Below are 27,803 nucleotides of genomic sequence, written 5' to 3'. Positions count from 1 at the left end.
TGAGGGTATCAGGATATCCACTAATTACTACAATAGCCCACTGCAGACTGTCACCTGTGAAATACCATTCTTAGCAAAACCAAATGCTCAGTACAACTAGGAAACTCACACTTGAGCCCAAATACAAAGGGATTCAGGGGCAGGACAGCTCCCATGGCGCATGCTCGCTGCCAGGCGCGCTCCCGCGCGGCGTCTGCGTGCGTGCGTGCGCGCGCGGCCCCGCGGTGGCGCAAGGGTGGGGGTGCACGACCTCTCCAGGCTTCCGCGATGGCTGCTGCGTCGGGTTCAGCTTCCCTGCGGCGTTGTGTGGTATCGCCGGCTGGGAGGCACAGCGCCTCACTGATCTTCCTGCATGGCTCAGGTGGATTTCAGTTTTACGTCCTGTTTATCTGCCACGTAGAAACATCCTCCGTTTCGTCCCCCAGTGTTTCCCAGTGGAAGAGGCGCCGGCTCCAAAAGGAGCCCTGTGGGTTCGGAGAGGGTGGTTCTGCCCTTGCTAGCCCGTGATTATGGACGCAAGGTTACTGTCACTTGCCTCACCGTCCCCTCTTGGTTTTCCTGTTTCTATCTTGCGCACTGGTCCACGATCTTCTCTTCTGTCCCTGTGCCATGTGCCCTGCAGCCCTCTGTTCAGTCCTCCATTCACAACATTCTCCCCAGTGCAAGGCTTAACCACCTCCCATTCCTCTCCGCACATTTAAACAGCAAGTTAGTAAAGGGAATCTTCTGCTAGAAGCACGCAGATTATTTACTTTTCAGGGTCAGCTAGTATGATTTGCATTGTTCCACCGGGATGGGTTATTTGCCTTTGCTTTAGACAAGTGAGTTTCACAGTTAACTCAGATAATATTTACTGAGTATCTCCTTTTTATGTGGCACTGTGCAGGCTGGAATGCTTTCCCCCTTTCCTTTTTCCTCCCCATTCCTGCTTTCCTCTTTCTCCCTCTGTCATTAAACCTTCAAGGTATAGTAAAAAGCTAATTCTGAGGCCCAAGGGCAGGTATTTTCTCCTTCCTCTGCCTGCCGTTCATTCTATATAGCATTTCTTACTCTCAGCTGTAATCTTTTATGTCTGTCTTCTCTAATGGATTGTGAGCGCCTCCAGAATAAGGACCCTTGTTTTAATTCTCGCATACAAAATGCTTAGCTTTTTTTGTTTTCGTTTTTTGTTTTTTAAGAAATGAGATGCAGTCAGCATCCTCAGGGGGCCTACCTAAATTTAAAAACAAAAACAGTTCATTAGTTTGAGTCAGCATGCATGGGAGATCACAAGATGGTGCATGATTTACTGCCAAGAGACCGAAAGGAAAAAACAAAAATTGTGGTTAAGCACTATTAAGCCATTTGGAAGATGAAGAGCTTGTCAGATTTTTTAAAGAAAGTAGTCTTTGAGTTGAGATGTGTAGGCTTAAGGGGGATGATGCCTGGAAAGATACAGGATGGAGAACTAGATATGAGCAATAATGGGAGATACTCTTCTCTTCATTTTGAAAATGAGGCCAGGTAACTTCCACAGTTCTAAGTCACTTGACTATTACTGTGAATGGTGATGAAATTGGAATTAGAACCCAAATCTCTTCCTCCAAACTTAATATTCTGGTGGGCTAAGGGTGTGTGTGTGTATTCCCTTTGTACTTTGGACATGGAATTCAAGTAATTCTGTTAATTATGTAAATATATTAATAATGTGATTCTTACATATTTAAATCTACATTGAACTATATAAACCTTATTGGAAATAGGCTTTTATCATGCTTAGAGGCTAATGATATATTAGACTTTATTATATGTGATTGTGTTGTAGGAGTTGTTTGACTTATAGCTAATCCAAATATGGACAAACCCAATATAACAGTTATACAATATTTTTGGCTGGGGATTTAACTCAGTTGGTAGAGTGTTTGCCTTGTAAGGACATGGCCCCAGATTCAATCCCTAGCACCACCAGAAAAAAAAAAAAAAAAAAAAAAAAAAAAAAACTACAATATTTTTGGAATAAGGTACTGACATTTTAAAAAGTGGGTTTTGTGGATGGATGGATGTATATTAATTTTTCCAAGGCTAAAAAAGTGTGTTTAGAGACAGTTTTTAAAAAATCTTATAGAATATAGCAGCTATTGAAGAACATGTGGGAATGTAAGTTATATATTGCCAATTTAATTTGAGCCCTTCCCACTTCTAAAATACTAAAGAAATATCTTCTTTTAGGATAAAAAATACATGATAAATTTGTTAGCTTTGTTCAGTCTCCCAGATGAAGTTAGTTCACTCTTATTTGCTCTCTTAAGACACACTATGGTTGTCCTTTCAATGGTATTTGTCATACTTGTAATTACCTAATTTAATTATGGAGGTCTACATTAAACTGTATGGTTCACAAAGGCCCAAACAATGTGTGTCTTGTTTATGGTTTTCTCTTCATCTAACAAGGTCTATAAGTTGACTATGTAGGGTCTTTCCAAAGTCAGTAGTAACCTCTCCATCTCTAAATGTAGTGGACATTTTTAGATCTTATTTGAACTGTTTTGCTATCCCTTGTTTGTTCTTTCTGGTTTCTTTGTTTTTTTAATTGTTTATTCTATTTAGTTATACGTGACAGTAGAATGCATTTTGTTTCATTGTACAAAAATGTGAGTATGACTTTTCATTTCTCTGGTTGTACATGATATGGACTCACACCATTTGTGTAATCATACATGTGCATAAACTTCTGGTTTCTTTTGTAGACTCATCCTCCTGTACTTGGCCATGAATGCTAGGGCTCCTCAAAATCTGGTTTTGGGTCTCTTCTCACTCAACATTTTTCTCCTATATACAGGTGATAACATACGTATGTCTTCATTTTAGACCTACTTTGAGTTCTAAGACATGTTTATCTAAGTGTCTAATATTCATTCATTCAGTCCCTTCTTTCAAGAAATATATCACGTAGTCACACTATGTTCTAGACTCTGAATATATAGCAATGAACAAACCAACAAAAACCCCTGCTCTCATAGAGCTTACATTCCAGCGTAGGAAATAACACAGTGGAAGGTACTGAGTTCTATGTGGTGGGGAGCAGTATGAGGGTGGTGGATAGAAGATATGAGGGTGATTGCAATTTTAAAAAAGGTGTTCAGGGTGTGCTTTGCTATGAAGATGGTGCCTCAGTGACCAGACTTAGGTGAGTGAATCATGGGAATGTTGGGTTCCACTGTTCCAGGCAATGGAAAAGACAAGACAAAGACTTTGAAGTAGGTTCCCTAACACATTCATGGGACAGCAGTGAGGCTAATGCGCCTGGAGTGAGAAGAGTAGAAGATATCCTGCATTTCGCTGCTCACCATCCTGCAGATTTTAATTTAAACCATTCAAAAACTCTATGTTCTGTTTGTGTCAGTGCTGTTGTAGGAATTAGGTTAACAAACAACTCAGTGGACAAAACAAAATAAGCCTTGCCCTGTGGAGCTTGTTTTCATGAAGTTGCCGTGGAACTCATTAACTCGATCAATGCTGAGTGCAGTAAACCTTACAGCACCCCCTTCCTTATCTTCGTAGTGGTTACATATGCCTTACACATTTATTTTACTTGACTAATGCCTATTTATCATAATAAAATAATGTCCCCACCAGTGTCACACTAGCAGTAAATACTGTGCCTGGCACATCAGTAGTTATTCAATAGACAGTATTTAAATTATGTTTTCATGAATTAATTGATTAAAAAATTAAAGTTCTGACCTTCAAATTTTCCTTTATAGGACTACATATAATGGACCTATATTTACTACATTTTTTTTCTGTATACAAATACACATATATTAATTCATGAGTTTGGGTGGTTGTTCAGCTTTAGAGTATATAGTCAATGATTTTAGATCATGTAAACACGTTATCAAAATTAAATTCTGATTTCTTTCAAGTTAAAATAAAAGTGCACTGAATACCCCTCTTAAAGGCTTGCTATTGTCTTAACCAAGAAAATTGCATTAGGTTGTTCCAATCTAAATATAATTAGGTTTAACACTCACTTTAGGAATTTATTATTTCTAAGAATAAGTTAAGAAATGATGGTATTAAAATTCAGATATATGGAATTTTCTTCTAGGAAAACTAATTTATTTAATTTATTTCTGTTATGCCCATTAAACAAGTGAGGAAAACAGAATTTAAGCTTAAGGGTATTCAAAGAAATCAGTGATAAAGCCTCAAGTAATAATCAAAATTATTACTACTTATGATACCTTCTAAGTCACATTGCCAAATCATTTTCTAGATAGTTATTTTTGTATATGGAGATTTTAAAAATCCTTATTCCAGCCTTGTATGACTTGAAAGTTATAGACTGTTTTTATATGCACTGTATTAAAATGTTCATCTTACTCTAGATTTTGTAATTCATCAGGTGATTCTGGAAAAGGACTCAGAATGTGGATCAAGCAGGTTTTAAATCAAGACTTAACATTCGAACATGTAAAGATTATTTATCCAACGGCTCCTTCCAGGTATGCAGTAATTTGTCCTATTTCTCAGTATAACTCTGTGCCATAAAATGTAGAGATATATGCCAGCTAGCTGTTTTATAAACTTGATTCTGTATTTAAGGTATTTTAAATTAGGATTCCTTTTTCCAGAAGGTATTCTTTATTTTGTATTTAGATTCTTGGTCCAGGTTTTGCCAGGTAGTTTCTCTCTCTGTAAAACATTCCCTATAGCTCTGAATTAAACTGTGTACTAAGCATGACCAACAAGACTCTGCTTCCTCTGGCCTTGCAGATTGCTCATCTTTCACACTTTATTCCTCCCTTCTTTTGCTCCTAGAGGCAATTAATAACTTCAACAAGTATACTGTGTTCTTTCTAATAATTTAGTTAAGCCAGAGTTCATGACATTCTTTCCACATTTCAAAAGATTTTTTAGAAATGTTACTCTTTTTGAACCAGTAAACCATAATAGAAATATGGTATTGACTTAATAAATATTTAGATTAAAAAACCTGTAGGTGTGTTTAATACACAGTAATAAGACTAGTATAGTTTTGAAATCAAACTACTTTTCTAAAATATTAACTTAGCATCTGTACTGTTTTATTCTGAACATATGCTTTAAACTGAGGTTGGCAAGTATTTTTTGTGTAAGCAAAATAATGTGCTGAGCTATGCATCCCAATCTGATTCCTCATTATCTGTTCTTGATTTATTTTTATTAAACATACTATGTACTTATGCAAATTATTTGCTTTGTTTTTCCATTAACTTAGTAGTAACAAGAATAAGAACCAGGACTTCAAGGATCTCTTTATGTTCACCAGTAAGAATTTGCTTATCTAGTTGATAGCATTGAAGGAGGTAGAACGAAAATGACAATGTAAGATCGAAGATTCAAAAAAATTACTGTTTTTAATATAATTGAGAGTTTAGAAGTGCACTAGTGTAAATAAGAAACCTGCTGACCAGTGGGCTGGTTTTTGTCCTGTAAGTTGAATGTCTTTGAATATGTCATAAATGCTTGTTATTTGTTATTGGGTTTTAGGTTATGTTAAAGTTGAGAGGGAAAAGATACTGGTATTTCTGTAAGAGTGGGAAAGATAAGTGCATTTCATTCTGTGGATAAATGTAATTGATAATCACAAAGAAGAACACTGGAAAGGTGATTCTAGGAATTAATAATTTTTATCTTTTGAATTTCATGTTTCGTCACCATTTGTGATATGAATTCTAGATCAGTGTTTCTCAAACTTTAGTCTGGAAACATTTCAGAGTCCAAATATCTCTATATGCACTAAGTATTGTTTGTGGATACTATTTTGATTTAGTAAAAATTAAATCATTGAAATGATTCACTGAATTCCTAGTAACTTTTTGTTGTTTTCATAATCAATAACATTTACATAGATCATCAAACATTTTAGACCATACTGATCAATGTAACATAAATTATTTATATAAATGTAAATTTCCTTGGCATCACATTAAGTAAAGGAAGAAGAAACAGGTAAAATTCACGTCACTAATGTATTGTATTTAACTCAGTATATTCAAAATATTATTTTAACATGTAATCAAAATAAGCATTATTAAAGTGATATTTTACATTCTTTTGTTTATATTAAAACTTCGAGATCTAGTGTATGTTTTACACATACAGCACATCTCATTTTGTATGTGAATTGACTGAATTTAAATTAATATTAGAAATTTAGTCCTCAGTTGCACTAGCTGCATTTTTAGTGCTCTCCCTTTCTTATATGGCCAGGGTGCTGTCATTTTGAACATGTAGTTTTAAATCTTAGAAAGGGTTCCCATTGAGACTATGTTGATAGCCCCTGTTCTAGATCAAGTCATAATTTTACTTAAATGCAATGTTATAGTGACTTACTCAAGTTTTCACTTTTAGTTAGCAAAACTGCAAAAAGATTCCAGTGTTATTTTAAGTAATAATAAATTATTTAATTGCAATAGAAAACTAAAACTGGTTCAAACAAATCTGGGGATAAACTTCATTAAATTTGGTAAGCATAAAAAGCAAAATACCCAATTTGTAGAAGCAAAAATGTATGCTAGAAGGACAGGAGCATTTAGCCTACCATGAGCATCAGGCAAGAGAATAGACAGCTTTGTTTAATCCTTTGAAGCAATTAAGTAAAGGTTAGTTAAGAGAGAGAATACTTAAGATATTGTCTTGTAATTAACTGTATTTTTTCCTACCTTGTGCTGGACAAATTTCTAGAACAATTTTAATCAAAATTCTTTATTGTATCCTTCTAGACACTTCACTATCCATAAGCACTGAGCACAGAACCTGACAGATAGAAGACCCTTAGTGAATATTGATAATATCTTGCAGAATTTGTTGCAATTTACATTTATATAGTAGGTCTGAGTAACTGTAGATAATTGTATACAATGTTCATATTTTATGTATAATGATTTATGCCAATGTGAATAGTTTTTAAGAAGTATAAATTGTCGTGTATAAATTGTCGTGGATTATTAACATAAGAATTGTAGTTCCCAAGGATTTGTAGTTTTTCTTTCTAGGACTTGAGTAGTAAGCAGATAAATCCAGTATGAGCACAGACTTTTTAAGTTGAAGTATGTAAAGTATGCTGGACCATTTTAACTGAGGCGCCTCCAATTCAGGAGGTGTGTTGTGTCATTAAGCCCACCTTTTAACTTGGTTTCCAAACTGTACAATACCATTTGATAGTATTTTATTAGAACAACCTGGCATTCACAGTAAACTCTATTGTTTCAAGACCTCTGACTGATGTTGTAAACAACTGTTTACTCTGTTTAGGTAAGGAGTTTGGGCTTAGATTTTATTAACCTGACCTTTGTAGCATAATATGGCTTCATTTGGAAGAATAAAGACAGCTGCTCTTTCCATCTTTTGTGACAGTGTTTCTTTTGATGCTGATAGGATTCCGTGGGCTACCGTTTCACTGTCTTTCAGGTGACATCCAAAGGAGGCATTTGGTAGATACATGTTTTCTTTAACTCGTTGTTTTTAGTTTAATTAATACTTGAAAAAAAGTGAACTTTAACAGCCTTTTAAAAAGCCCATCAAGTTTTCATCCATTGACATTCTGGTTCACACTTTCTGACATTGTCCAGATTTATAGTACCTCATATCTCTCCCTTTTTGCTTTTATCACTTATGAACCCTTGTGGGTTTCTGTACTATAGGTGCTTCATTGACTATGCTATATCTACCAGGACATAGTGAAAATATCATCCCTTATTAAAATCTTTCCATTGATTCTACTTAATTGTTTTGTAGGATTAAATGTCCTGTATTAGCTAGCCAGTTTTGTTCTAGAATATATCTAGTCTCACATCTTTGAAAAGATACTTACTATTATGTAGCTTTCCCCAAACCAGATATTTATGGAAATGAATGCTAATGAAAAATAAAAGCAGGTTGTTTTTTATTTGCTTAGGTATATACGGTCAGACATTTTTCTAGACAGGTTATAATAATTTGCACTCTCACCAGCATTGTTTGAGTTTTGCATTTATTTCACATCCTCTGGAATACTTTTCACTGTCAGTGTTTTTAATTTATAGTCAACCCTGTGGATATGTAGTAGTATCACACTTTGCTTTAAATTTGCATTTCTCTAATACTAATGATATTAGCATTCTTTCACATATTTATTTGGCATTTGGATATTCTCACAAGAAATGCCTCTCAAATTGTTCACCAGTGCTTTTCTCTGTGTGTGTGTGTGTGTATGTGTGTGTGTTTTTAATTGCTTCACCAGAGCTTTGTATTTTTTCACATACAGTTTGTGGTGGTTGTTGGTTAGATGAATCCTAATATCTTCTGTCTTGTGGTTTGCATCTTCACTTTCCTGATGATATCTTATGGGCATAAGTCTTAGTGTGTTTCTTTAAAAGTAACATTTACAGTGAAATATAAAACTGTTAGGTGTACAGTTCAGTGAATTTTGTAAATATATCCACCTGCCTATCAAACTTAAGAGAAAGAATGTTCCTCCCACCCCAGAGAGTGTTCTTGTACGTCTTTTCCTTTCAGTTCCAATCTCCCATAAACAACTATGGTTCTGATTTCTATTACTATAGCACAGTTTTGCCTGTTCTTGAAATGTGTTTAAATGGAATCATTTAATCTTTGTGTCTGACTTCTTTCTCAGACATAGCATTTTTAAGGTTCATGCATATGTGTGTATCAATAGTTGTAAAATTCTGAGTAAATATATTATATGACCGCCAATTTCTCTTCCTTCTGTTGTTGATGGACATTTGGATTATTTCTATTTTTTGGATCAAATGAATAATGATGCTATAAGTACTTTTGTAAAAGTCATTTTGTGAACACATTTTAATAGATTCTCACATAGACTATATTCTATTCCATTAGTTCATTTGTCTAATATTTACCACTACAAAACTTTTGATTACTATAGCTTTATAGGAAATTGTGAAATCAAGTGGTAGAAGTTTTAATCATTCCAGATTCTTTGCATTTGCATGAAAATTTTTAAAATCTACTTATCAATTTTACAAATGCCTGTTTGGATGATGTTTAGAATTATATATATGGAATCTGCAGTTTAATTTGGAGAAATTGGTGTCTTCCATGAATGCACATGGTATGTCTTGCCATTGTTTAGGTATTTACTGATTTTGTTCAGCCATGATTTGGATTTTTTAGTGTAGAGGACTTTTACTAAGTTTGTTCACAAATTTTTTCATGCTAGTTTAAATAGAATTTTAAAATATTTAATTTTCCAATTATTTGTTGCTAGTATATAGAAATAAATTATTTTTGTAACTTGTTTTTGCATCCTGTTATCTTCATATTTTCACATGTTGTTTCTAGTTGTCTAATATATTCCTTAGGATTTTTGTGTAAACAGTCATATTGTCTGTGAGTAAAGGTGGCAGTACTATTTCCTTTCCAACCTTTATGCCATTTTTTGCATTGTCTTGTCTTTTTGCACTTGTTTGAAATGCTGAATAGAAGCAAGAGCTCCTTCCTATGCACTCTTGAAAGAGAAGCATTTAGTATTTTACTGTTAAGTATGGTGTTTTTCATGATACTTCTTTTTAGTGCTTTTATGGTTTATGTTGATATGTTTTGTTTCAATTCTGATAGTAATACTTTCTATCAACACTCTTTTTTCTTTGTTTTGCCAAGGAATTATCAGTTTATTAACTTTTTTATAGACTAAATTGGTCTTTGTTATTTTTTCTTTGTTATATCTGCTCTTACATTTCTTCCTGCTATTTTGTTAGAGCTGTAAATTTCTCTCTAAATACTATTTTAGCTACATCTCATTAATTTTTCTCTTCTGCTTTCATTATATATATTAAAATATTTTCTGTCTCTATGTTCTCAGTATTACTGTTGTGTAACAAACCATCAAAACAACAATTTTATCAACAACACAAATGTTATAGGGTTATGAATTCAGAAAGGGTAAAGTAATGATGACTTGATCTGTACTATTGTATGTGGGATTTCTGCTGGGAAAATTGGAAGACTGGATATGATTCATAAATTTACTCCTGGGGAATGCAGCCATCAGAAGCCTCACTATCTGGCATTAATGCTGAGACCTTACTTCAGACTTATTACTGTAACATCTATGTGAGGCTTCCATATGGAGTCTTGGGCTTCCAGGTAGCATGGAGATTGAGTTCTAAGAGCAGATGTCCTCAGAAAACCATAAGGAAGCTGTATTGCCTTCATAGACCTAGGCTTAGCAGTTACATAGCTTTATTATTTTGTTAGTTAGAAGACCAGTTAAATTCAAGAGAAGACAAGATGTGAACCCTACCTCTTAAGGAAATACCAGAGTCACATTGTAAGAAGGGCTTGGGAATTATTGTTCTGGCCAGACATGGAATATTTCTTGTAATATCCTAAGGTGTAACATTTAATAATCATATAGTATACATTGGCTTTCTTAGGCATACTTTGTATCTTTTCCATCCTTTCTTTTGGTTAGTGTTAGATGATTGGTCTTTTTTCATCCTTTTACTTTTAACCTACCTGTATCAATTATATTTAAAATGTATTTTATACATACAAACTATAGTTGGATTTTTTTCTTTAATAATTTCTGGTTTTTAAGCAATTTGTTTAATCCATTTACATTTAATGTAACATTGAATAAATACATCTGAATTTAGGTCTACTCCCTTCTTTGTTCTTCTACATTCCATTTTCCCCTTTTTCAGAATTATTTGAACTTTAATACTTCATGTTAATTTATCTATTCTTTTTTCTTGGTTTTTCTAGGATAGAATATACATAGCAAACGTTTCCTCTCTTTTGAGTTATAGAACCTTGACTTACAAAGTTCCCTTTATCCTCCCCAATTTATAATTATTATATGTATTACATCTACATATGTTGAAAACTCCATCATTTTTGTCATAATAATATTTGTCATACATAAAGAGCAGAAGAGGAAAACAATACTCTGTTGTGTTTACTGAGTTGTGGTTTGTTACAGAATATTGCTATGTTTCAATTAAATTGAGAATTACTGTTTTGGTTATAAGTATTCCTTTTCCTCAACCATATTTAATAGATGTTTTTAATCAGTGAAATAAGGACTTATTAAGTAAAAGTCAGCAGTTTGCCGTGTTAATTAAAACGGAAAATAGAGCTATATTTTTTATTATGTTAATGGGGGCTCTTTAATTGAAGTACTAAATAAAGACTTTTATTTCTGACACATTTAAGCTGTATTTACAACTAGAGGTTTTTCTTAGTTTGAGTTTACAATTAGAATTTCCATTTTTAGAAAAATAATGTTTTAAAAAGCCATTTATAATTTTTATGATGATATCGTTTCTCAGTGTTTTGAAAAATTCTGAAATAAGATTTGTGCCTCTACTTTTTGATTCACTATTTTTCCACATAAACTGAATGTTTAGACTTTTCCTTAAATATGTATTATAAAATAGATGTTGGCACATGTTAGTTAGGCAGAGTAAACAGTGGGTTTGTCTTTACTTCATTGCTTAGGATTCTGATCTGAAGCATCTGAGGAGATCCTCTCCTGATACCAGCAGTTCTGTAAAACAGGCATTCTAGTCAGGAACTCTACTAAAAGCAGCTATTTTGAAGAAATAGTTCATTTTTTTTGGTAAGTTTTTTAAATAGTTAATTTAAAACTTGATATATAAAAACTTGGTTACTTAGAAATAATGGAGGGTTTTTTTTTTTAAAGTTAAAGAAAAATTTGACCATTTTGCTAGAAATTGCAATGTGAATTTCATAAGAATTAAAGTTAAATGATGTCCAGAGTACCAATAAAAAAAAAAAAGTTTTAGATATCCTGTTGTTTCTAGCTGACACAAATCATTCCCAAGTAATACAAATGATTATTGACATTTGTTATTCTGTAAATACTTATGTAGCATCTACTATATATCAGGCTTTGATTTTGGTTGTGGAAAAGATAAAGCCCTTCTCTTAGGGAGCTCACATGGAGATAGAAAATAAATGGGAATCTAAATATTATAATTTCAAATAATGATGAATGGTATTAATGCAATTAAGTAAGGTAATAGGATAGAAAGTGTGTGTGTTTGGCAGGATACAGGGGAGGTATACTTAAAGTGTCCCCTGAGAAGGTGACATTCGAGTTGCGTCCTTAATGACCAGTGAGAATCCACCATAGAGAAGGGTGGCAAACAGCATTCCCAGTAGAGGGCTGTCAGATACAAAGCTCCTGGATCAATAACAAGCTGGGCCTCTTAGCTGAAAAGAAGGAAGTCAGTGAACCTAGTGAATGCTGAGCGAAGTGCTTTTCAATGAGAGCAGAGAGGAAGACAGGAGCCAGCTTGCTATCATAAAGATCATGAATGACCTTTTGATTTTATGACTTTAGGGGAACTCACATCAAAACAAAACTTGGTTGTAAGCTGAGTGTCTTTTTATTTTTCAGTAACCTTGAACATTTTATTCTAGCTTAATACTTTACCAATGTGTAATGGGCTGATTGATTGATTGATTTAGGAGCCGCACAGATGTTCTTTGCCAAGCATATTTATTTATTGTGGTAATGTCTGAGCTGTTTTATACCAGCTAATAAAATGATTTATTTGAGAAGGAAGGTGAATGAGTATAACATATGTGCCACTATTTTTTTTTAGCTATTTAAAAACAATCTTTCATACTTTATTTAAAGATTCTTACATCTTAGGAGACATGTATTCTTGATTACATTTTTTAACCAAAATTTCTAAATTAATCTCAATCTTATTACATTTTCCTAATTATTCCCTTTGAACAGAAAACTTTAATTTTCTTTGTGACATGAGAGAAGGAAAAGCTACCAGATTAATAAAACACTTGGTTGGGATTCTACCACCATGGAGCGTCTATTAATTAATTAAGGCATTGTCAAAGGGAAGAAAGTTAAGTAAATGTCATTTTTTTCCATTAATGGCTGGGTTCCCAGAATGATTCACATTTTAGCCTATGATATCATCCTGATTTAAGTGCTTAGACAGACAAATAAACACTTAGTGAAATAGCAGAGTAAAATGGAAATGGAAGCAGAAATGATTCAAAGGGTACAGTCTAATTTGAACTTTAGAATGAGTGTTATATATTGCATTTTAATTTAGAACTTCACTGTGGTTTTAGTGACAATTTGAATACAATTCGAGATTTCATTTTGTCTAATAATGACTCTGTAGGAAGCACCTGCTTTCATTTTCAGAGTTAATCCTAAGGTTTTGGGGAGAAGGAAGACTTGAATGCTTTCTGCCTTTGCTTTCCTAAATCCAGTTGACTACCTCTCTTAAGCCAAACTTCTGGGGTCAGAAGGCATATAGGATTGAGGGAGAATTTAGGCTGTGTAGGAGTCCTAATAAAGAGCTGGTGCAGACTTTTATCATCTTATATCAAGTGAAAGCCTGAATGGAGAGCAGTGCAGGAGAAAGAAACCCTGGGAGTTGTGTCTGCAAAACTCTGCCCTCCCCTCAATTTTTTGTCAAAAATGTCAATTCTCAGGCAGGAATGCAGCATTAATTAGAATTCCAAAAGGATTTTTTAAGGGAATTATTGGAAAAATTTTAGAGTTTACTAAACATTTTAATGAATTTCTTGGATAAACAAAGGACAACGAGTGCCTGACAATAGACAGGACAAGTGAACAGGCCAGTGTGATGACAGGAGGAAAGGGTTTCCTCTCATGACCACTGTAGTACAGTGGGTATGGTACAAACTGATAAATAAATTAGTGCAACAGAACAAAGCCTTTCTCAGTCAGAGTTCTTCATGAGTTACAGAACATACAAAAATTATTTGAGTAACTATTTTCTTGATTTTTCCAAGGACAGTATAGAATTAGTACTATCATACATACATTGGAAAGAAGTCATTATATATCGTACATGCCTTAGGCATTAGGGCTTAATTCTGTCTTAGAACCTATGTTCAAAGAGACTAGATAACCCAGAATCAAATTAAATATATGGCAAAGGTGGTATTTCACCTTTGTCTGAGAAGGGTGACTGTCTAACTGGCTCCCTTCCCTCCCCTCCCCACCCCTCCTCACAGTTGTTGCCTGTTCATCTAGGATAAAATGACTATGAATTATTAGGTCACTCCATGTATAAAATGAATTTCTCAAAATTTAAGACTTAAAATTTTTTTTTAATGCAAACAAAAATCTTAGAAGAATATCTGAAATGTCAAAATCGGTGGACTGAAAGAAACTTATCGGGAAAGCCATATATTTAGTTTTCAAACAAGACATTATATTAAATGCAAAAATCTTTTATCAAATGAAAAAGATACCTTAAATACCTGTAAATATTCCAAAAAAGATTTGGATTGAAGGGAGAACACTAAAGGAAAGGGATCAGGGGGAGGGGAGAGGGGGAGAGGGAAAACCTGGGAAATGATATTGACGAAATTATATTTTTTATTGTGTGCATGTGTAAATGTGTAAGAACAAGTCCCACCATGATGTACAATTATAATGCACCAAAAACAAAGTATGGAAAAAATAGATTTGAAAATTTATACTTAAAAAACAGATGACAGATGTTTATCAATATTAGACAAAATGCTCTTCTAAATTAACAAGGGAAAATATTAAAAGCCCAATAGAAGAGATAGCAAATAATATGAGTCAGCATTTACACCTTTGTGGAGTTTTGGAATAGGCAGAACTAATCAACATTGATGGAAACACTCATGAGTGGCCTGGGGAGTATCTGGGAATTGCCTGATGGGATTTTCTGAGAAATGAGAATGTTATGTGTCATTGAAGAGATGACAGTTGCAGTGTCAAAAGTGTTTGGACTGTATTCTTAAAATGTGTGTTTATATATATGTAAATTTTACCTAAATAAAGTTGATTTTAAAATTCTAGTTGATTATCTTTCAATGATGATATTTTAAAGTTTGTTAGTATCTTATTGCTGTTTGTGCTGTGAACAAAAGGATATTCTCCTGCCTTTGCTATAGAAAGGCGAATTCTTGCAGTTTTTATGATCAACTATGAAACTTATATTAAGATAAAAATTACATTTTTCAATCCAGCAGTCCTCTTTCCTGGACCCTGTTCCATAGGTATAAAAATTCTAGTACATAAAAGCAAGTATGCACACGTGTTTTAATACAGTATTGTTCTTAGTGGGTGGAACCTGGGCACTGAATGAATGCCTGTTAGTAGGAGACTGGCTAATTAAATTGAAAAACATTTTTATTTTAGAGTACAATATAATTATTTGAAAAGATGCGTGAGAACTGTATCAGAGGGAAGGATTTCTATGAGGTATTGTTAAGAGAAGAGCATGTTGGACATAAGAAAGTCACATAGGTGTATTTCACTTTTGAAAAGCAACAATATTCAAGAAATCCTGTAAGTATATGTTTTAATGTAGGTGTTAAAACAAAACTGAAGGAGTCAGCTCAGTGGCACACACCTGTAACCGGTTACTTGAGACATTAAGGCAGAAGGATCACAAATTTGAAGCCAACCTGGACAATTTAGCAAGACCCTGTCTCAAAATAAATAAAAAGGGTTGGAGGTGTAACTCAGTGATAGAGTACCCCTGGGTTCTGGGTCCTTATAGTACCACCAGTACTACAAAAATACATATATATATATATGCATACGTGCATTGCTTGATTGAAGGATATATATTTTCAGATCATTAACATGGTTTACCTGGTCTAGAGGATAAGGTATATGAGGGAGAGGAGGGAAAGGATGGAAAGCTCAGCAAAAAAATAATAAAATTGATATGAAAAACATTAAAATAATGACAAAATTTTTAAACATTGCATATTTCTATAATTTTTTTAGAACTACATAGGTTAAGGAAAATGTTGGTATTTTCTATACTGATTTATAGGAATATTCATCAGAAGCATTCAAATGTAGAAAGGTAAAAAGTTTTCTAAAACATGACATGATTCTGTTTGAATAAATCAACAATATTCCATGTGTTTGAAGTTTTCGTAAATTTGAATCAGAGCACCTTTCTTGATTCCAGGTTTCTTTCATTTTTTCTGAGAAATCTTTCCAAATCCCGATCTCTTGACTCAGGCCCCTCGCGTGTCTGTCCTTTTACTCTGAAGTGGCCTGATCAGTAGGAAAGAATGGCAGGGTAGTTCTGCCACTCAGCACCACCCTTTTGTCCTACCGATTGTGGCAATGAGATTAGGCTGTTCTTAGCCCCATGGGTGGGTTTGCTGCTCTTTCACGTGAGCTTTTCCCCAGAGAAGACAGAAGAAAGCACGTTTGGGTCTTCTAGCCCTCTGCTTTGTTTTCTAGCTTCACATTTCATGCTTTTACTTCACTGCCTTTGCAGAGCAAGAGAATCCAGCAGAATCTGAGATGGCAGAGTAGAAGAGGTATGGTCATAGGAGGAATCCTGCATCTCTAGTTATTAAAGGGAAAAGTTACTTGTCATTAGTTTAGATTCTTTTCATTTGTGATGGGTCTTTTGTCACTGACTGTGTTTTCTATGGCAGTCTTATATAAAATTACCCCGTGATTCTCCATGAAGTAAGTAGAAAATTAGGGCTGGCCCAGTGATAAGCAGTATCTTTTGTCGTATTCTCCTGTCCTTTATCTTTGACAAACCTTTGTTCTCCATGTTCATCAAATATATCCCACTGTATCTCTCTGTGTTTGCCTACAAGGATCTCTGGGATTGTTTTGATCCCCTTTTATTTACCTTTACCAGTACAGGATTTGAACCCAGAACCCCTTAACTCCATTACAGTGTATTAAAACAGAATATTTGAAATGCTTGATTATGTTTAAAGTAACAGTGCATTCCAAAGCATTAATGTGCAATTAATGGGTTAATTATGCCACTTCTTAAATATGGACAGTTAAGTAAAGATAATGAACTAGATCTAGGGAATGGTAACAGAATCAATATTAAGTAAAGGACAGTTAACGCAATATGCATAGGGATAATTTCATATGAATTCTTTAGTATAAGTTATTCAGAGCACTAATCTTTTGAAACTAAATCAACTGTGTTATTTCTTTGTTTGTTTTAAACAGGCCCTATACTCCTTTGAAGGGAGGATTCTCCAATGTGTGGTTTGACAGATTTAAAATATCTAATGACTGCCCAGAACACCTTGAATCAATTGATGCAATGTGTCAGGTCCTTACTGGCTTGATTGATGATGAAGTAAAAAGTGGCATCAGGAAGAACAGGATATTAGTAGGTAAGAACTTTAAATGTTGGTTATTTATATTTTTTCACTTTTGTCTAATTTCATATATTGAATTTTACTTGGAACATTGTTTGGAAGCATTTGTTTAATCATTTGTTCCATTCATCGTTTTAGATAAACCATACATTGAGGCTTTTGAAAATATTAGAATCATGAATAATATCTCATGAAACATGAATTGATTTTCTTTTTTGAAGAATAGCATATTTTGCTCTGTTTTAGAAATTATTCTCTTTTTTTGTATTGCCTATATGGTCTACCATCTTTTTTAGGTATTTTGGCCTTATTTAGTCAACTCTAAGATGATACTTCTCATACTAAATTTTATCCCCAAATTGTTGATAAAAATTAGACCTGGAGCACAAAAAAAAAATTCTCAGAACTACAGTCTAGTGAAATAAATAATGAAAAGTGTTCAAATGCAATGCATGTATTATTATAAAGTATGTAAAAGGTACAGTGTGAGCAGCAGTGAGAAGAGAATAAATAAGTCTTTCTGGTAATTAGGAGCTGTTTTTTAGAAGAGGTTTCAGCTGAATCTTTAAGAGGGAATAAGAATTTTCCTGGTAAATAAAGAGAAACACATTCATGAAGAAAGCAAGGGCAGTTCAGTTTCTCCCAGTTGGTAATAGTTTGGTATGTACCCCAACCAAACAAAGATGTGATGGAACCTGCTTTTCAAAAGGATTATGCCAGCAACATTGTGGGGGGCTGACTAGTCTATAGGTCAGGAAAATAGCAAGAAGGCAAACACAATAGATACAGTAGAATGAGGAAAGACTGAACTGACACATACTATTTTAAGATTTTGAGAATACAGGGAGGAGTAAGTAAGATTATACTAAGCAAATTATAGTTGACTAACGGGCTTGACTATAAAAATGTCTTCTAGGGTTTATGCAAAGGAATATATAGAAAAAAATGAATAAACTTTGGTTAAGATAGAAAGAACTGGGCAGAAACTTTACTTCCCATCTCAGATCGGATACATAGGAGATGTTCAGTGAAAGAGTGTTCCTTAGAGGTGTACATGAATCCTATTTTCACATCAAGAATATAAGAAAAATGTTCATTCATTAATGTTTTTATACTTACATCTCATGTTTCCTTAGTGGTTAGGATAAAATTTAGGAGAAACATACACATAAAATAGTAACTTAAATTGCCATCTGAAAGTTGGCAAAGTAGTCAACAGCAGCACTAGAATTCAAATCTTATATTATGAGAAAATTATCAATAGTATTAGATTATCCAGTATTCTTCTAACTTTATTAACACTGAAAGTGTTCAGTGTGCAGAATGTAAGCATATTTCATAGTCAGTATGTTCTGCCTGTTAAAGTCTGCCTTGAAACTTTATTTCCTTCTAGTCCCTTTCTGTGTAATGTCAGAAATGAAAATGGAGAAAGGCAAATGACTCTTTCCTTGGGTACCATTGTGTTTAAAAAAGTATATATGTTGGTAATTCTCTTAAATTAGTTGACATTTATAATATACTTAATAGTTTTTAAGTTGCCATTATATATCATAGTGTTTTGTATTGAGATAGTGTTTAAATAATATAGTCATTTTCATATTGAGCCTTGCAACAGGTGAAATAGGATGTAATTATTCTCATTCCAGAGATGAACAAATTAAAAATCAAAAAGATTACTGACTAATAGTAGAGTTAGGACTAGAACCCAGATCCCTCGATTTAGTCAAGAACTTTATGCCATGATCAGATGTGACCACTAGGTGGTGATAATTTGTTGTTAAGAGAAAATATTAATATAATTTAGGTTTAATTTTGATTAGGATGTATAGAATCTGACAAATGACATGAACAGATTACTTGAATTTTGATAATATTGGAAATATTATCAGAATTTTGAGGCGGGGAGAAGCAAGTACTTCTAGGACCATATGGGGCAGTTACATGGATGATCCAAATACTCAGCTTGAGGGGAATAGCTAAAGGCATTATGGTCCATTCAGTTAATTAAATATAATGTAGCTCTTAAATACTATGTATACTCACATAAAAGACACTCAATGAGTATGTTCAACTAAAAAAATAATTGCAGGTTTTAAGTTTTTGAAACTGGAAATTCTTTCAAGTCAGTATTACACAAAAGAAAAAGCAAAATATAAAATTGTACATGAACAGTGAATTTAGATGCTAAAATGAATTTTTACTCAGCCATAAAGAATGATAAAATTAAGGCATTTGCAGGCAAATGGATGAAATTGGAGAATATCATGCTAAGTGAGATAAGCCAATCTCAAAAAGCCAAAGGACGAATGATATCGCTAATAAGTGGATGATGACACATAATGGGGGGAGGGAAGGGTTAGTGTTAGGGTTAGAGTTAGGGTTAGGGAGGGGGGCAAGTATGGAGGAAGGAAGCACTGTATAGAGGGAAAAGAGGGGTGGGGGGTGGGGGGAAGGGAAAAAATAACAGAATGAATCAAACAACATTACTCTATGTAAATTTATGATTACACAAATGGTATGCCTTTACGCCATGTACAAACAGAGAAACAACATGTATCCCATTTGTTTACAATAAAAAAATAAAAAAAAAAATCACAATGAACTACTACAACATACCAATTAGTGTTGATGAGGATACAGAGTAACTAGAACTCTCACATATTGCTGGTACAATGCAAAATCACTTCAGAAAATAATTTAATAGATTCTTATAAAATTAAACACATCTGCCTCCAGATTCAATAATTCTAATTCTAGACATTCACTCATGAGAAATAATAACATGTATAGCATGCCCACAAAAACTTGTACAAGAATACTTATAGTTTTATTTTCAATAATAAAATAATAAAAAACTGGGAAAGAAAAAAAAGTATCAAAATTACATATGGATATTAAGATTTCAGATGACCCATTTCTTCTTTGTTTGTCTCTATATGGTAGAAGCACTTTACAGTGTGGTGAACGTTTATATATTATAATAAGATTTAAAATAAATATAAAAATGAAGGAATAGTGGAATTCCCATGATAAAAGCCTAACACCAAAATTTTCAGACTGCTTTTTCCTGAACTTAAAGCTCAAGAAGTTTCTTCTGAAGCCCTGCTGGGAGCAGAAACTTGGAATGATAGCATTCTCCTTTCTTTAAATATATATGCACTTCAATTTATTAAACAACCTTTATTTCTTCAATAATAATTAACAGGACATTAAAGGCTTAAAACTGTCTAAAAGTTTTATATACAGGAAAATATTTTGTTTATCTTGCAAACTTTCCATGAGAGGAAATATATAAATAAATATAACCATAATTTGTATATGCCAATCTTTTAAGACTTCATCACAATATGAAGAAATTACTATAATATGTAAATGGAAGAACTGCTGAAATTTGCGATGATGGTAGATTTTATTAGGATTTTTAGAATCCTATTCAGGTGATAGCAAACTGTTTTTTTCCTTAGACTTTTGCTTTTGGATAGAGGATCTTAATTTTCCCAGTATAGTTGTTTTATAGATTGTTTCTGTTTTATTTTATAAAAAAGAGTTCATAAAGCCAAGTTTATTATTTTTAACATGTTATATTCAGCTTGTTAATCTTAAGTATATGTTGAAATATTAACTCTTAACATTTTAAATACTTCACCAGCAGCTATAAATATCCATTATAACCATTACTTACAATGAATTTACTATTTGCTCTTTACTTATTGAACAGTACATTTTATTTTAGACCTTAGATTCTTAGGTAGAAAATTGAATTCAAGTGACTAGCCCTTTGTGTAAAATTGTCTTATAGGAAAAATACACAAAGTTTCTTTTCATGATAGTGTCCCAAGCCAAAGGTGATTATTTGTCAAAGGCCGTGAGGAATTGCAGATTACCTCACAAGATTATGAATGGGTAAGTGAATTAGATTGAACCTTTAAATAAAAAGATTTTAGGAAGTACATTTTTCTTCATTGTAATTTATGAAAATTGAACATGAGATTAACACATAAAGTGATTTGCTTCCCTGATCAATAAAAATAAAGTGTTCAGAGGTACTTAATATTTGCAATTGTTTTTATTATAGGTATGCTTTTAAAATCATGTTAATATATTTTTGCTTACTACTCTATTTTTATGTTGCATCTTTTAATGATCTTTATCTTAGCATAATAATTATCATTTTATGAAATACTAATTTTATTTTTGCTCCATTTATGAATTTTGATGTTCTTTTAAATCACTGGTACATGTTAAATGCTCTAGAATTTCACTGACCAATATGGTAGCTACTAGTTAGTTACACATGGTTCTTTCAATTGAAATTTAAACTTGTTAAAAATTAAATAAAATTTGAAATGTTGTGTCTCATACTACATTGCAAATAGTTGTGAGCTACATTTGACAAAAATACAATTGAAACTCTTGAATCTCTCAGAAAAATAACTTTGCTCCTGTAGCCTTGGTATCTATAGCATATGGAGTTCTTTTAAATCATGACCATATTTTCACTTTTTGCTCTTACCCATTATACTTAGTTTTGAATTGTTTGCTACATATCTGTGATTCTCAAACATCTGATTTATGGCATAAATCTTTTAAAAATTAGACAAGTGTGAGATTTTGTTAGTCTGGAATTGAGTCTAAAATCTTTATTTTTAAGAAGTCAGTGTAGGAATGATTGGCACACTAATCTTTCATTTCTAGATTTTCTAAGCTTCACCTTTTATATCAAATCATCAAAAATGGCATTTCCCAATGACAGGTTTGTCTCCTTACAGAAATATCTTTATTAAACTTTAATTTATTTAATTTTATTTATTCAATGAAATTAAAAAAAGATTGTAGTTGTAAATGGACAGCATGCCTTTATTTTATTTGCTTGTAGTTGCATGTGGTGCTAAGGCTCAAACTCAGTGCCTCACACATGCTAGGCAAGTGCTCTGCCACTGAGCCCCAGCCCCAGCCCTTAATGAATATTTATTTAATAAGCTCTCTGTGTCAGACACTGTTCAGAGGTATAGAGGGATCATTATTTTCTAGTGGCTGTTAAGTGTTCATCCAAGACTTTTATTAAAAAGAGTCAGTTGGAGAAGAGGCTGTATGTAGAATGTGTGACTTTCAGTTTTATAATTAATAAAAATTTACTTAATAAATTACATCAAAGAATTCAGTGCTAGGACAAGTTTCTAGTATGGTGTGTTATGATTCCTTCTTTTAAATAATATCACTTTGCTATAGAAAAACTCTCTTCCACTCTGGATCTCACACTTTCCCCTTAAATCCCATCTCTCCCTTGTATCTTCCCATTTTTCCCCTATTTTTAAAGATGTGGTTTTATTGCCAGCAATTTTTTTTTTTTTTATTGTAAGCAACCTAGAATTCACTTTTCAAGTAAATGGACTATAAGGAACAGAAAGGAAATTGGAAGAGATGAAGTAAGCATTTCCTAAGATCAGTTCTGGGAACTTTTAGGGAAGCTAGAACTGTATTCTGAGAGAGAAGATTCTAACTCCTAAACTGAAAATGGATTTCTGTATTTATAAAAATTCTGTAAATTTTGAAAGCCTTTGCAGTTTCAATTATTAGAACAGATTATTAAGCATTTATATTTAAAAGCTTGATGGAAATCATAGAGATTATTTATTCTAGCAATCTGTACTAGAAGTAAAATACTATGTTATGCAAAAACAGCTAAGGAGTGTCACTGACAGAACTAGAAGTTAGATTCCCTTATTTTCAGCCTAATCCTGTTCTTTCTTCTGAATTTTAGGTTAGAAAATGTTTCCTGTGTTTTTATAATGTTTCAGAGATATTTATACATTTTTATTATTTTCATTCTATGATATTTCATTTCTAAAAATTCAATTTATTGGGTTCTCACTATGTACCAAGTACCACCAAATATAAAGCCTTGCTCATGAGACATGTGCCAAGAGGCAGAAACACTTTGTTCAGTCAATCATAGTACTTGATCAAAATTTGTGATTGAAGAAAGAATGTTTCTTAACTTTAAGGGATTTCATAATGTGTTCACTTTATAACCCACATAATGTTAGTACATAGAAAATTTTCAGATGCAGAGAAGTCTATAACTAGTGGCAAAAAACAATAAAGCTCAGGATTCTTTCTGCATACTTATGATGAATGTTTACCATAAATGCTGATCTTGACTATGGATTGCACATCATCTCCCAATGGGACATATCAAAGATTTACCACTCTATAATTCATGAATAGGATTGCCCCATGGTTTCTAAACTTTTGGGAAATCTAATGCACAAATGCACATGACACATACAGTTTTAAGATTTCATTTATCCCTCTTTCCCCATCAGATTTATTCATGAACCTTTATTAGATGTACTGGAGCTGGGGATGTTGGGGATGGTATTTCAAAAGAGACTTCCAGGTGGTCTTCATCTGTATTGAACTACTGCTACCTATTATTTCTTTCTGGAGTGTTGAAAACTACAGACATATTACTTACCATGCATGGTAATTATGTACATATACCTTTTTAAAAAATCTCAAGTTGGCAAACCAATAGTCCTCTTTCAGTTTCCTGGGTCTAAAATAGTAATATCTGCCTGCCCCAAATAAATTGATCCTATTTTAATAAATATCAGCAGATACTAGAAAGTTCATTCAACTCTGTTACAAGAGATCTGGATTCTGAAAGTCCTACTTCTACACCTAAACTTAGGTGTAATACTTTAAGCAGATCACCTAATCTCCATGGGCTTCAGTTACCTTTATGTATAAAAGAAGAATATTATAAATTCAAATTTATGATCCCTCAGGGCTCAGCTTTACACTTTGGTAAGTGAAATAAAATAGTAGGCTGGAAATTAGGATATCCACCAAATACACTAAGGTGTATTTTGGCATTTCTCTAAGTATGTAACTACATGATTTACTTTCCATATTTATTTTCTCATGGAATATAAATAAGATGTCTTTTAGCTCAGACTCAAGTTTGGGAATATCATACCAATTGTCTGGCCTATAGGCAGGCTTGGATCCAACAGCCTTTCTGCTCCTATCACACCATGCTCCCATCCATACTCTATGATACATGTGTTTCTTGAAGTTCTATATATTTTAAGCTGCATATTTCCAGTAACTGACTTAGAATTTGGCACATAAAAGGCAATAAAAATTTGTCACCTAAATAAATGATTTTCCATATAGATAAATGTGTTATTTGTATTATGCCTTCCTAAGTCAATTTCTAAAGTAATACTATAATCCAAAAATGTTTTATCTCACTCATCAAATTTTTTACTGTCCTTCCTAATTCAAAGATCACTAAACACCTATTGTATGATATCCACTGAAAACTTAACTTTTCATGGAGCTCACAGTTTGGCAAGCAATACAAAAAGGTGCATGGTATTAATTATAGTTGCAATGTAAGGATTCCTTCCTGTAAGTATAAACAAAATATAAGGAGACATTAGAAATTTAAATAAATAATGATTATACTATGGGTCATATTTTGAATTATGATAAATATTTTTACTTGGTGAACATGAGTTCTGCGTTCATTTTTAACTTCTTTTATTCCATGAATCTCTTTACTGGTGATGACTTAGGTGGAACATTGTTATTTCTTAAAGCAGGTCTTGTATGAGACCAAAAGTAGACTAAATTTATTTTTAGTTCTATAGGCTTATGAATATTTTAGAAATATTTTAGAAATACTAGCATAACCATATTTTGTTCTGGATTGCTATGTATATTCTGCTTTGTCTGTTAAGTGTATTTTTTGATCCTTTCAGGAGGATTTTCTATGGGAGGATGCATGGCGATGCATTTAGCATATAGAAATCATCAAGATGTGGCAGGAGTATTTGCTCTGTCTAGTTTTTTGAATAAAGCATCTGCTGTTTACCAGGTAAATTACAGATTTAAAAAACAAAGCCAGACTGAAAAAAAAAATCACCATGAAACATAAACATGTGAGAACTAAAGTTGATAAGCAATAAAAATGGATGCACAATTAATGTAAATTGAACATTCCTAGGAATTCATGCCCAAATGATTCATATTGATTAGTTCCAGTTGATCATTAATGTTTAGGAATTGCCCTGTACAAAGGGTATTGTTAAGCAAAGTGTTAAGGAAGAGAGAATTAATGTTTGTGTGTGTGTGTGTGCATGTGTGTGTGTGTTTGTATAATATAGTACATTTGTATCCTTTATACATATAGAAAATAGATAATTATAGCAAGTTTTGTTTATTATGTCATGAGTATACTCAAGATGAAAGACCTATTATAAAACTGATATGTATTACAGCAATATCCTTATTTATGAATAATATTCATTAGTTGTTTCATCTTCACTACCAAAAGTAGATATGATAAAGCAGATATCAAAGTGAAATAGAATATAATTTTGCCCTTGATTTTACTCTAGCTCTGTGACTCTTTCTCTTGCTATGTGAAGAGGTCTGTCTTCCCAACTCATTCAGCTGCTTCAGGAAACACATTGGTCATTTTTTAGGGAGTCCTGTATAGAGTTAATGCAGGGCACATACAACCACAGCTCTGGTGGTGCCAGCAACTGGCTAAGCTCCCAGGCATGCCCCCAATGTATACCTTAGATAGCACCCCTCCACCTCTGCTTCCTTTTTCCCTTTAGTTACAGGAACTTTGGTAAAACTGTGGTTTTTCTCTTCCATCTCTGATTTCTAAGAATGATCTTCTTAAATGGAATTTCTTACACTTTTCCATTTTTACATGTTTTTTCCTAGACTCTTCAGAAAAATGATGGTGTACTTCCTGAATTATTTCAGTGTCATGGTACTGCAGATGAATTAGTTCTTCATTCGTGGGGTGAAGAGACAAATTCAATGTTAAAATTTCTAGGAGTGAACACAAATTTTTATAGTTTTCCAAATCTTTACCATGAGCTAAGCAAATCTGAGTTAGAAAAACTGAAGTCATGGATTCTTACCAAGCTACCTGGAGAAATGGAGGGCCAAAATGAATAAATCAAGGTTTATTTGTTAATACAAATATAATGTTTTTGAGAAAAGTGATCTTTATTGCTAAATTATAAGGATAAATAAAGTATTAAATAATTGACTTGTGTAGTTATTATTTTTATGTAGCTTTTGATAGAATAGCATTAATATTTTGAGTTTATAAAGTCCCACATTACTCACTTGACCTGCTCAAAAGCTGTGTACATAGGCTAAATCATTATTATTGGTATTTAGTAATAGAAATATAAGTGTGTATTATCTTTGCATAATTATAATGAAATACCTGACACAGGCTACTTTTATTTTGGCTCATGGTTCTGGAGGTTTGAGTTCTAGATTGGCAGTGCTACTGGTCTGCGCCTGTGATGAGGGTGACACATCCTGGCAAGAGTGCATAGCAGAGCATATGCTTATGTCATTAGCACAAAACAGAGAAAAAGAGACAGAGCCCCATAATTCCTTTCAAGGACGTGCTCCCAGTGACCTAAGCACTTCCCAATAGGCCCTACCTCTTAAGGTTTATAGCAGCTCCCAATATCACCATCCTAGGGACCAAACCATAACAAAATGTTAAAGACTTCCATAGCCTAAAAAGCAAGACTAGAATCTATGACTTCCAATTCTCAGTGGAATAATCTTTCCATCAGACCATTTTGCTATTCTGTTCTAGGTCTCATCTGTAAAATTAGAGTAATAGTACCTATACCATGGGGTTTTGTTGAAGTTTAAATAAAATAGCAAAAAAAAAAAAAAAAAACAGCATGTAATAAGTACTCAATACATATAAGCTATAAGGTTGGTCATGATGTGGTTCCAAGAATACTTTGTCAAATATTGACTGAAAATGAAATTATATTATTTCATTGAAGATGCTCTCAATAGCAACTTACATCAATAATCTCTCATGCATATATTATCTAATATTTTCTTTTTTGATTCTTCAAACAACATTTTAAGTTCGGCAAAATGATACATCAACCCCTTTTTATAAATGGAAACATATGGGATCTTCCAGCTTTCATTCAACAAAATTATTTTGAGAGTCATCCATGTTATATATATCAATAGTTTGCTTATTTTATTGCTACATATCTCCATTGTATGAATATACCACAATTTGTTTATTCATTCACCATTGATAATATTTAAGTTGTTTACAATAGGGGCTGTCATAAACAAGGCTGCTGTAAATATCATGTAAAAGTCTTTGCATATAATTACATCATTTTTCTTTGGTAAATTAGTGGACGTGGAATGGTTGGGTTATGTTGTAGATATATGTATACCTTTACCAGAAACTGCCCAGCTGTTTCCCAAAGGAGTTTTGCCATTTCACATACCAGTCAGCGGTTCATGACAGCTACAGTCACTTCCATTCTTTATCCAACACTATTATGGTTTTGATATGAGGAATATTGGGAGGTGAAATGATTGAATTGTGAGAGCTATAACCTAATCAGTCATCCTAGTTTGAATGGACTAACTGGTGGAACTATGGGCAGTTGGTGTGTAGTTGAAGGAGGTCGTTCACTGGTGGTGCCTTGGAAGTATGCACCTTCCTTGTGGCCCCTTCCCCCACTCCCCTGCTTTATTGCTGCCAAGTGGTACAGTTTCCCTTCACCACAACCTTTCCCCATGATGTACTTCCTCACCTT

General features: G+C 33.2%; 1 protein-coding gene across 2 annotated transcripts; it reads left to right on the top strand.

Annotated features, from left to right (window-relative positions):
- Nucleotides 1-83: 83 nt before the first annotated feature.
- Nucleotides 84-26,248, top strand: LYPLAL1 (lysophospholipase like 1; the record flags this gene model as incomplete). 2 transcript variants are annotated; one of them, XM_079107060.1, is made up of 5 exons in its annotated part: nt 205-361; nt 4,388-4,487; nt 17,012-17,181; nt 24,939-25,054; nt 25,915-26,248. In XM_079107060.1, the coding sequence occupies 5 exons, from the start codon at nt 268-270 to the stop codon at nt 26,152-26,154; spliced, it is 720 nt and encodes a 239-aa protein (XP_078963186.1). In that variant the 3' UTR covers nt 26,155-26,248. The 2 variants fall into 2 exon arrangements, with proteins under 2 accessions (XP_078963187.1, XP_078963186.1); XM_079107061.1 differs by lacking the exon at nt 4,388-4,487 and having other exon boundaries at nt 84-361.
- Between the last annotated feature and the right edge of the window lie 1,555 nt (nt 26,249-27,803).

The sequence above is a fragment of the Sciurus vulgaris genome, assembly GCF_902686455.1.
Source record: "Sciurus vulgaris genome assembly, chromosome: 12".
In the NCBI taxonomy this organism is placed as follows: domain Eukaryota; kingdom Metazoa; phylum Chordata; class Mammalia; order Rodentia; family Sciuridae; genus Sciurus; species Sciurus vulgaris.
Note: the sequence above shows the minus strand (reverse complement) of the source record. Positions and strands in the feature narration are given on the sequence as shown.